General features: G+C 39.0%; 1 protein-coding gene across 1 annotated transcript; it reads left to right on the plus strand.

Annotated features, from left to right (window-relative positions):
- The first annotated feature begins 5,926 nt into the window (after window positions 1–5,926).
- Window positions 5,927–6,654, plus strand: LOC130471895 (uncharacterized). Its single transcript, XM_056842248.1, has 2 exons — window positions 5,927–5,931; window positions 6,051–6,654. The coding sequence occupies exons 1-2, from the start codon at window positions 5,927–5,929 to the stop codon at window positions 6,652–6,654; spliced, it is 609 nt and encodes a 202-aa protein (XP_056698226.1).
- Window positions 6,655–11,841: the final 5,187 nt, after the last annotated feature.

Here is an 11,841-nt window from a genome sequence, read left to right on the forward strand (position 1 = left end):
CCTCGTGCGCGTGTCCGTGCCTTGCTCGCTGCCTAGTACCACATGGGCGACGAGATCCCTTGCTCGTCTTCGCATGTCCGCACTATGCAACACCCCTTAATGGTAACACTTAGCTTCCATTGCTTCGTGCGTGCAAGATTCGTGAACAATTTACATAAAAATCAAAACTTTTATAATTTAAATTTATTGACAAATTAATAGCTCATAAATTTAGGCGAAATATTGAAAATTTATTATTCAAATAAATTTCCGATTATATTTATTTTCATCGATTTTAAAATTTTAAAACTTTTCAATTTTAACAAATTTTATGGTGTTTTTTAATCATAGGATCCTAATTAAATTGCTAATTAATTATGAAAATCAGATTAAATTCTAAATTATTTGAATTTCAACAAATTAATTACAATTACAAATTAGGTGTATAATTAACAAGATTAGGCTTTAAAATTGTTAAACATATACAGTAGGTCAATCATAGATTCAAGATTTACATACAAGATTCGCAAATATTTAATTTAACATCATAAAAATTATAAATTTTGCGTTCGAAAAACTAAAACCTCCGAAAAGTCATAGTTAGGCTTCGAATTTGGGAATTTTGGTTTTGCATCAAAAATTTGTTTTTGTCAAAATTTTAAAACGTCGTTTACATGCGAAATTCACCATAAAATTATACGATTTCGACCATTATTGACAAAACTGCCGAAAAATCCTGCGAACATATAATCAAATAATCGCACGAATTTGCAATTAATTACATACAACGAAATTAATCACCCCTTTAATTCATTGCAAATTTATAAAATTCAACCATGTTAACTATAATAGATTATGGAATTAATTAGAGGCTCGTGATACCACTGTCAGGAATCCAAATTAATTGCCACATAGTCAATTAACATAATTTAGGATTCATACATGTGACGCATGCCTTCCCTAGCTGCTCCCGAACCGAACAAGAACAAGTTTAGGACTCCAAATGTCGCCCCTCCGTAGATAGTCCACAACACATTAGGATCCGTCTTAGATTCAATTAACTAGAATATTATCTAAGGTATTATGTTTTATTCGAAAGTTTAATTACATATTTTAGGCGTTTTATTAAATTCGAACATGAACTTAAACTATATGAATACTTATTGATTGTTGTGTATAAATTGTGATTATGAACCACGTATTTATAGGGAGGAAATATCGGACTTAGATTTCCACTAGGATTCAAATAACTAATTCTATCAGAATTCTAGTTAAATTAATCCATTAGAATTTAATGTTTAATTAAACACAAAAACATTTAATTCTTTTTGAATTAGGAAAACGATTAATCAAGCATTCCTAAATGACCAAGGATTTGGTCGTACGTAGCATTGCACACACACACGCAGCCCACATGGGCGTGGTGCACGGCTCGGCCCAAGGCTGGCGTTGGCAGCACACGGCCCATCCGTGGACGCTGCTGCTGGGCCTTGCCTCGCTGGCTTGCTGCGGGCTTGGCTTTGCTTTGCTTACTGCTCGTGGGCCTCGCTGGCCTTGATGTTTGCTGCGCGCGGGCTTCGCTTGGCGTGGGCCTGGCTTCGTGCTGGGCCTTGCGTCTAGCAAGCTCGTCCGACGATCGTTTCGTACGTCGCGCTTCTGATTCTTTTTCCGATTCTGGAATTCATTTCCGATTCGAACAATATTTAATATATTCGATTCTGAAACTTATTTCCGTTACGAACAAATAATTAATATTTCCGATTCCGAAATTTATTTCCGATTCCGACAATATTTTCGATTCCGGTAATATTTCCGTTTCCGGCGATATTTCCGATTCTGGCAATATTTCTATTTCTGATAATATTTTCCGATACGTACCATGTTTCCTTTTCCGGCAATATCTACGACTTGGATAATATTTATATTTCTGTTATGATCCATATTTCCGTTTCCGGCAATATCATCATTTCCGGAGGATTCATATTTTGCCTTTTAACGATTTCAGTTCCCACTGGAACCGAGATCCTTCGATTCCGAATATCCATAAATAGAGTATTTAACTCACTTAAACATTTGATCCGTTCACGTACTATTTGTGTGACCCTACGGGTTCAGTCAATAGTAAGTTGTGGATTAATATTATTAATTCCACTCGAACTGAAGCGGCCTCTAGCTAGACATTCAGCTCACTTGATCTCACTGAATTATTAACTTGTTTAATTAATTAATACTGAAACGCATTTATTAGACTTAGCATTGAATGCAAACTTGGACCAAAGGCAATATTTCCTTCATTCGTCCCATACCTTAGGGTCGCTCTTGCGGAGTTTTCGAAATACTGGCTCACAAATCATGGTGAGCTTTGATATGAATCTGCTGATGTATTGTGATTTGCCAAGGATCCCCCAAATTTCTTTTTTATTCGCTGGCGGTTTCATGTCTAGAATGGCTTTGATTTTGGAAGGATCAATCTCGATGCCCCGAGAATTGATGACATATTCGAGCAACTTGCCAGACGTTACCCCGAATGCACATTTTTGAGGATTGAGCCTCATATTGTATTCCCCGAGTCTGTTGAAGAATTTTCAAAGCAATTTTGTAAGTTCATGATGTTCTTTGGATTTGACGATCATGTCATCGACATACACCTCGATTTCCCTATGAATCATGTCACTCATGATGGTTGTGGTTGTTCTTTGATAAGTAGCCCCCGCGTTCTTCAGTCCAAACGGCATAATTGTGTAGCAATATGTACCCCAATGAGTGATGCAGGTTATTTTCTCCATGTCGTCCTCTGCAATGGGAATCTTATTATAGCCTGCGTACCCGTCCATAAAAGAGAGTAAGGCATGATATGCGGTGTTGTCGACCAAAATGTCGATATGTGGAAGTGGAAAACCATCTTTAAGGCTGGCCCTGATAAGATCTCTATAATCGACGCACATTTGGACTCTGCCATCCTTCTTCGAAACTGGAATGACATTCGCAATCCATTCTGGATTCTTGGACTCTCGAATAAACCCGACCTCTAGTTTCTTAGATACCTCTTCTTGAATTTTAAGGGAAACATCTGGTTTCATGCGACGTAGTTTCTGCTTGATGGGCTTTGAACCTGGAATGAGGAGATTTGTATGCTGAATGACGCTTGGATTAGCCCCTGGCATATCATGATAGGACCATGTCAAGACGTCTACATACTCTGAAAGTAGCTTGACTAGATCGTCCCGCTCTGCTTGAGATAGAGTCAAACCAATCTGAACTAGTTTTGAATCATTGCTGTTAGAAAGGTTAAATTTTTCTGTTTCCTAAATTATTGGCGTCCTGTTTTCATGATTTTTGATAGCTTTTAAGATTTCAAGGTCAGTTTCTTGAGAAGCAAAGTTGTTTGGATTAGGAATGTGTTTTGAAGTTGGACTTGAAGAGTAGAATGAAATTGAAGTATTATTGAAAATAACAATCATTACATCAACATATTTGACTTGAAGTTCGGCCTCTGGGCACTTGATTGATGTGAGACTCTAATCATAGACTCTTAGACTCATCACTAGAACTCCAAAATTGAAAGACAGACTATGGACTTGAAACAAAAGAATCTAATCATAGATGTAGTTTCGAGGTACTCCTAGACGTCCTCGAAATCATCGTCGTAGTAGAAGAGGTTGTTGCCTTAGATTTTCGAAGATTGATCCCAGACTTGATCCTAGGTACTGTATGGAAATGCGGCAAAGAGGCTTTTACTTGCATCGTTGAGGCTCAGAAGAAACATCCTTACAAACCTCCCCTCTGTCAGCCCAGGTTGGATCTCATGACCAGAGGTCTTCCACCTATAGTAGTATTCATGAGTCGGCTCACTTTCCTTGGCGCAAGGCCAATGTCTGTTTGATGGAGGTGATTTTGTAGCTAGAGCCCATGGGTGTGAAACAGGTAGGACCATCTAGTAATTCCTCAAGCCAAGGCTCTCCAAATAATAAGTTATAGTCGGTTGGTATATCAATGACCACGAACTCTGCCTGGTTGCAATAGATCTCGATAGAGAAAAAGAAGTTGAGGATCCCCAGGATTTTGTATGTGACGCAATGGAATTTGATTGCCCGCTCCATAGTCAGCATCAGGTCGTATTCAATGAAGCCTTTGTCTTTGAGAGTTGTCAGGAGGCAGATTTTCACTTGAATGTCAGTGGTTACCCGGGGTTTAGGGATCACCCAGTCTTGAATATGAAGGATGAGATGATGGAAACATGGGACCACCAATTTCACAGATGGCTTGTACATTGTAGAGATCAAGTTGCATAGGAAGTCATTGATATGTGTGTTTTATATAGAGTTTTACCCCCATCCCTTAGTACTTTCATGCATCAAATGAGCTCTTAGGAGCCGTTTTTAGTACTAATCTGTGTCATTGGGTGTGCCTTGAGTTTCAGGATTACTTAGTAAGAAATTGGCCATTTTAAGCTCGTTTCAAATCGGGTGACATTATTAATCTCGAGCTGAGAGACTTTCTCCCCAAGTTTTCTCTCGGTGCATGTTAGCTTAACGTGCACCGTAGCCATGGCAAGGAAATCTGGCTCGAAATCTCAAAGCAGCAAGCATGGAAATGGCAAAGGCAAACCTCGAGGTCCATCATCAGATTCACAAGCTTTGAAAACACGCAGTATTGAGGAGGTTATGGGGGTAGAGGCACTGGATTTTGGGCTCGAAAATGAAATTTTCACGCCAAAATCAGGTTTGCTGCATCTTCAAACTCGATCAGAAGTGAGGCATTCTTTTAATGAGTTTATGGAGGTGATTCATGGCTCAGCAAATCAGATGAAACAAGGTACTGCTCGATCTAATATGGAAGTGGGTACGATTTCAATTCCTATATTGCAGCAATTTGATGAAGTTGCTGCTACGGATAATGCACCTATTTTTGATAATAATGTTGAAATACCTATGAAATTGAATCCAGAACAGATTGTTTCTGATAATGTTGATGTTAGTGAAATTCATAGTGATGAGAGTAACCCTGTTGAAATTGGTTTTGATGATATTAAAGAGGAGATTGAATTTTGGAGTTCTGCTGTGGTGTGTTATATTGTGGGGGCTACTCCTCCTATCAATGTCATGGAGGGATTCATTCGAAGGATTTGGAAACAGTTGAATGTTGATAAGGTTGTCATGGTGAGAAAGGGGGTTTTTCTGGTGAGATTTCTTACTATGGACTCGAGAGATAAGGTGTTGAGAGGACACTATTTCTTTGATAGTAAGCCCCTTATTCTGAAACCTTGGAACTCTGATATGAATATGGATACACCAGAACTTGAATCTGTGCCAATTTGGGTGCAATTGAAGCTAAACTTCAAGTATTGGGGGGAAAAGGGTTTGTTTAAGATTGTAGCACAGTTAGGCAAGCCACTAAGGAGGGATCAGGCTACAATCAGTAGAGATAAACTTCAGTTTGCTAGAGTCATGGTGGATGTACCATTGTCTCAAGAGTTGCCTGATTTTATTTCTTTCAGAGATGAGAATGGCATTATGGTGAGAGTTTCCATTTTTTATGAATGGAGGCCAACAATTTGCACTAAATGCAAGATGTTTGGTCACCTACAGACTGAATGCAGACAAGGTCAGAAAAAGATCTGGATTAGGAAAGCTCAACCATCTGTTTCAATCCCAGTTCAATCAACTGAGCAGGGTGATCATGTGGTTAGTCCTATTGTGGATCAAGAAGGTTTTCAAAGATCTTTGAGACCAATTAGAGTGAGAGTTGGTCTGGAAACTCCAGTTAGAACTTCTAATACTTTTCAGATATTGGAGGCCTCTTTACTTGATAAGGAGGAACTGGTAGGAGAACAGTATAAAGGGGATGAACAAAGGATAGTGATTCCTGGAGGAGGGAACTCTTCCAACTCTAATGGATAGAGTTTTAGCTTGGAATGTCAGGGGCCTAAACTCCATTCAGAAACAGAATGAGGTGAATCACTTTATTCAGAAGTATGCAGTGGGTTTGGTGGGGCTCCTGGAACATAAGGTAAAGCTCTCTAATCTAGGGAAGCTTTATCAGAAAGTTTTTGTAAATTGGTGCTTTACTAGCAACTCTAGCTATCACTCTGGTGGTAGGATAGTTGTAGCCTGGAAGGCTGGTTGCTTCACAGTTAACATTGTTGCTGCATCCAGTCAGTTTGTTCATTGCCATGTTACTCCTGTAAGTGGTAGGAAACCCTTTTATTGCACCTTTGTTTATGCTTTTAATGATGCTGGTATGAGACAAGATCTATGGAGGGATTTGTTGTTGCTTAACACTCAAGAACCCTGGATTGTGTGTGGGGATTTCAACTGTGTTATGGCATTAGATGAGAGGATTGGAGCTCCTGTCAGACATAGAGATATTGTGGATGTGAGTAACTGTATGCATGCTTGTGGTATGGAGGACATCAAGTGTGTGGGTAATCTTTTCACCTGGAACAACAAGCAACAAGGTAACAACAGAGTTTTTTCAAAAATTGATAGATTTATGGCTAATCAAGCTTGGCAAACTTGCTTTCCTGTTGCTGAGGTATGTTTTATGCCAGAAGGACTTTTTTATCACTCTCCTGGTCTTCTTTCTGTGTTTCCCAGAGATGATGGAGGGAAGAAACCATTTAAGTATTTTACTATGTGGAAGTCCTCAAATGTGTTTTTTGACATTGTCCAGTAGGCTTGGAATACTCAGTTTATTGGCACTAAAATGTTCATTTTGATTAATAAACTGAAAAGAGTTAAACTGGCTCTTAAAGAGTTGAATAAAGTAGGTTTTACAGATATTCAAGCAGCAGATTTGAGAGCTTATCAGACTATGGTGAGTGCACAAACTGCAATGCACAATAATCCTTCTGATCAAAGTTTTGCAGATGCAGAGTTGATTGCAATTCAGGAGTATAAGGAGAAACATAATGCTTATTTGGCTTTCCTCAGTCAGAACGCAAAATTGTCTTGGCTTAAAGATGGAGATGAGAATACTTCTCTTTTTCATCAGAGTATCAAGACTAGAAAAGTTCAGAACCAAGTGTATAGCATTTATGATATGCAAGGAGAATGGAAAGATACAGCTGATGGGGTGTCCAAAGCTTTTTTGGATTATTATAAAATGCTCCTAGGTAGTACTTCTGATAACAGAACACTAGTTAACAAGGAGGTGGTGCAGCAGGGGCCAGTCTGTTTGGATCATCATAAAGCTATACTCAATGCTCCTTATACAGCAGATGAAGTTAAGAAGGCTCTTTTCTCTATTCCAGGTATTAAAGCTCCTGGTCCAGATGATTTTGGCTCTTATTTTTACAAAGATGCTTGGCATATTGTTGGGGATGAAGTCATTGCAGCCATTCTTGATATGTTACAGCAAGGAAGAATCTTGAAGGAGGTGAACCACACTGTGATTACTCTTATCCCCAAGACTAAATGTCCAAAGGATGTGAGTGAGTTCAGGCCAATTTCTTGCTGCAACACCATTTATAAGTGCATAACAAAATTTTTGTGTGGGAGATTAAGACAAGTTCTTCCTGATCTCATCATGGAAAATCAAGGAGGTTTTGTTCATGGGAGATACATAGTTCATAATATTATGGTTGTGCAAGATTTAGTCAGGCATTATGGGAGGAAAGGGGTTAAGCCTAGCTGCCTTATGAAGATTGATCTTCAAAAAGCCTATGATACTGTTGATTGGCAGTTCTTACAGGAGATGCTGGTTCTTTTGGACTTCCCAAAGCAGTGTGTTGATATGGTTATGCAATGTGTTACTACTCCCATGTTTTCTTTGATGCTGAATGGTTCTATGCATGGGTTTTTTAAATCCAAGAGAGGTTTGAGGCAAGGAGACCCTATCTCTCCTCTGTTATTTGTCATTTGCATGGAATATTTGTCTAGAATTCTGAATAGAGTGAGCTCTATGCATCAGTTCCAGTTTCATCCAAGGTGTAAGGGGATTGGTCTTACTCACTTATGTTTTGCTGATGATCTGATTATCTGTAGCAAGGGAGATTATCAGTCTATTTACTTGTTGCTTCAAGCTTTCAAGTTGTTTTCTGATACTTCTGGCTTAAAGGCAAATCAACAAAAGTCTTCTATCTACTGTCATGGCATGCATGAATCTGAAATTCAGAGGGTAGTAGATGTTTCTGGTTTTTCTAGAAGTATGTTGCCATTTAATTATTTGGGGGTCCCTATATGTTCTAAGAAGATCTATGTGGCTCAGTGTGCTCATTTGGTGGATAAGATGATCACTAGGATAAAAATTTGGAGTTCTAGGAATTAATCCTATACAGCAAGAATGCAGCTTGTTAATTCAGTTTTACTGAGTTTGCACATGTATTGGGCACAAATTTATGTGCTTCCAAAAGGTGTTCTTCAAGATATAGTGAAGATCTGCAGAGCCTTCCTATGGAGTGGCCATGCTTTCAGTCATAAACCAAGCAACATAGCTTGGGATAAACTCTGTAGTGACAAGCACACTGGGGGGTTGGGGTTTAGAGATGTTCAGAAGTGGAATACTGCCTTTATGGGGAAATATGTTTGGGCTTTAGTCAAGAAGCAGGATAATGTGTAGATTAGGTGGATTAATTCAGTCTACTTAAAGGATGGGGATTGGTGGGAGTATCAGCCTGGTTCTACTGCTAGCTGGTACTGGAAGCAAGTGTGCAATACAAAGGAGCAGCTTAAACAGTTCTTTACTGGTGCAGATTTTGAGAACATGCCTCATTATTCAGTGAAACAAGTGTATGAGAAACTCCTAGGGGACAAGCCAAGGGTGCACTGGGACAAAATGGTTTGGAATAGGCTGAATGTTCCAAAACATAGATTCATTTGCTAGTTGGCTGTTCAATCAAAGCTCCAGACTACAAACAAACTAGCAAAGATAGGCATTAGTCAATCTGCTAGTTGTTTGATTTGTGGCTTGGATGATGAGACTCGTCAGCATCTCCTTTTTCAGTGCCAGTATAGTAAGCAAATTATTATAGCAGTACATCAGTGGATAGGTTTCTCTATTCATGGCAATTTGGTTCAGTTAGTCAGGAAAGCTGGACAAAGTAAAGCTTCAAAGTTCAGGAAGCAGGTGTATTTTGCAGCTGTTGGTGCTGCTGTCTATCTGATCTGGAGGTGTAGAAACACAAGTTTTTAGGATAACTCCATTCCCACTGTCAGTCAGAGTATGAAGGATTTGAAGCAAATGGTCAAGAGCAGAATTCAGGTTGTTCTGCCAAAGCATGTAAGCAAGAGAGATAGTGAATGGTTCACAAATTTGTAATAGCCAAAAGGCATTCTGGTTGTGTTTTAGAGCTTGTATAGCTTTGTGTTTGCTGATTTCAAGGGCATAGAGTCCAACCTAGTTGGTTTGTATGTCTTGGAATTGGCTTAAGGTGTAATTGTTTGATCCAATTAATATATTTCTCTCTTGCTTAGCAAAAAAAAAAAAAAAAAAAAGCTCGTTTCATGGTGATATGGGCCACTACACAATCCCGAGGAAGTTCGGGACAACTATCGTCGACTTTCGGAAGCCTTAGATGCTTATGGTTGAGCCCCGAAAGTTAGACTCGATGTTATGGGCGAAGAATGATGCTTTTTGCAAATCTCCCCTTGAGCGGAGGGCGGAATGAGAAGACCGGGCGAAGAAAAAAAATTCTGGTACCTTCAAAGCGCGCCCGATCGGGCGGGCTTCGCCCGATCCGGATCGGGAGGTCATTCTGGGAGCTGTCCAAGGCATTTCACAACCGCCCGATCCGGCGGAATTTCCCCCGATCGACCTGCTTATCGAGCAGAATGCCCGATCGGGCGACGCCAACCTGATGCGCTTTTTCAGGTGTTTATTTCCGGTTTTAGGGTTGTATTTTGGGAAAACTATAAATACTAGCCCCTTTTATTTTTAGTGGCATCTTATTCTCTACTTTCAAACACTTAGTTTTATTCTCTCAACTTAGTTTATTCTCTCAATTTGTTGCACACACTTAGTTTTAATTTCAATAAAAGCTTTAATTTTTCGTTCATCCTTTCGTTTTTCATTTAGGTATTGATTTCTACTTTGTTTTATTATTTTCTTTTGAATAATATTAATTGCTTTGTTTATTGTTACTTTGAGTGAGTAGTTTAATTTCTAGGGTTTAGGGGATCCATGAATGCATGATTTGGATTAATTGTTGACTTGATTATTGATTAATTGATTGTGATTTCTATAGCTTATTATAATTGCTCGTCAATTCTGTTCGGCCGCACTATTTTGATTTGAGTTTGATTAACCTTAGATTATGCGCCGAGAGGTATAAATATGATGTTTCTGGTCTGTGGCTATTAGATAGGAATTATTTCTAGTACATAGCGAGAGCCTGCTAGTTATATTTTCCTAAGGAATTCATAAGATTCGAGAGATTCATGTGTTTCCTAGTTTCTATTGTTGATTAATTGTTGTTGTCCGTCGTCCAATCCCGGTCTGCATTTGTGGTGAACCGTTGCCCTAGATTCCCTTAATATTGATATTTTCCAATTTCATTATTGCCTTAGTTTTAATTTACAAACCAAACCTAATCCCTTTTTACCAATAGTCTAGACTTGTCGATTAATAGTAGAAAGGACATTGTTTCCCTGTGGATACGATCCCTGCTTCCCTTGCTATATTTTTAGTTGGTGAACGTTAGTTTTATCTTTGATAGGAGTGCGATTTAGCCTGTCAAATTTTGGCGCCATTGCCGGGGATACGGTTTTATTTTCTGTTATTAATTGTTTATTCTAGATTATCGTTTGTTACTTCTCAAGGAACTCCCGTTCCTTGAGACCGGATCTCACACCCGTTTGCAGTTTCTTTGTCTATGCCCAGGACCGTAAGTACTAGTAATCTTACTCCGTTCGATCCTGAACCTGAAAGGACCTTCCGTAGACGAAGAAACTTTGTTACAGAGTGTGGGAATTACTCTAACTCTGATTTTGATCATCATTTTAGCGATCTTTTTCCTTCAGATACAGATACAGAGATAGAGATGGTTGACGAAACACCACCACCAGTTGAACCAAGGCTTACAGACTATTCTAAGCCAAGTCTGTCTGTGCTACCCAAGGCAATCATGCCTTCTATTGCAGCTGAGACTTTCAAGATTGAGCCTGCATTGATTAACATGATTGAGAGACGCCAGTTCGGTGGGGAAGCAGGTGAAGACCCAAATCTTCACATTCAATCTTTACTTCTCTACCATCAAGCAAAAGGGATTGACTCCGGAGCATACTATGGAGATGCTTTTCCGGTTTTCTCTAAGTGGGAAGGCAAAGTTGTGGATCAATGGGTTGAATCGAGCGCTGCAACTCCAGTTTCACAAAAGCTCAATCTCTTTTAACGTATATCTTATTTGACCAAGTTACACTATAAATACAGCCCTCTGGAATCCGTAAATCGGTACCAATTATCAACCACAAAGCTAAGCTTGAGTATTGACCGGAGCTTCAAAATCCATCCCGCATTTGTAATCGTATATCGTATTAACTCTTGTTAAGCAGACTTTGTTCGTATAAGCACACATTCCGTTCCAAATACTGCACAAGTGCCAATTCACAAGCTTAAATCAAAGAATCTAAGGGGAATCTCTGGAGGAATCGGAGCAAAACCAAAAGCAGGAAGTCAGCTACAGGGAAGTTCGAAGCAGAAAAGAAAAACTAGTAGAGACAAGTGGTTAGTGTTCCTGAGAACTGCATTATAGCCAAAGCTGTACTGTAACCAGAAATGTACCTTTTTTATTGCTTTCATCACTCTTTATAATTCTTCTCACATAATTTGTTATATTGATCACGCCTAATAAGATATACTCTAGACAAATCTGATTATTGTTATGCTCCACAAATCAATCTAAATATCACTTTTGATGTTATTTAG

This window comes from Spinacia oleracea, chromosome 4 (genome assembly GCF_020520425.1).
Source record: "Spinacia oleracea cultivar Varoflay chromosome 4, BTI_SOV_V1, whole genome shotgun sequence".
NCBI classification, from domain to species: Eukaryota; Viridiplantae; Streptophyta; class Magnoliopsida; order Caryophyllales; family Amaranthaceae; genus Spinacia; species Spinacia oleracea.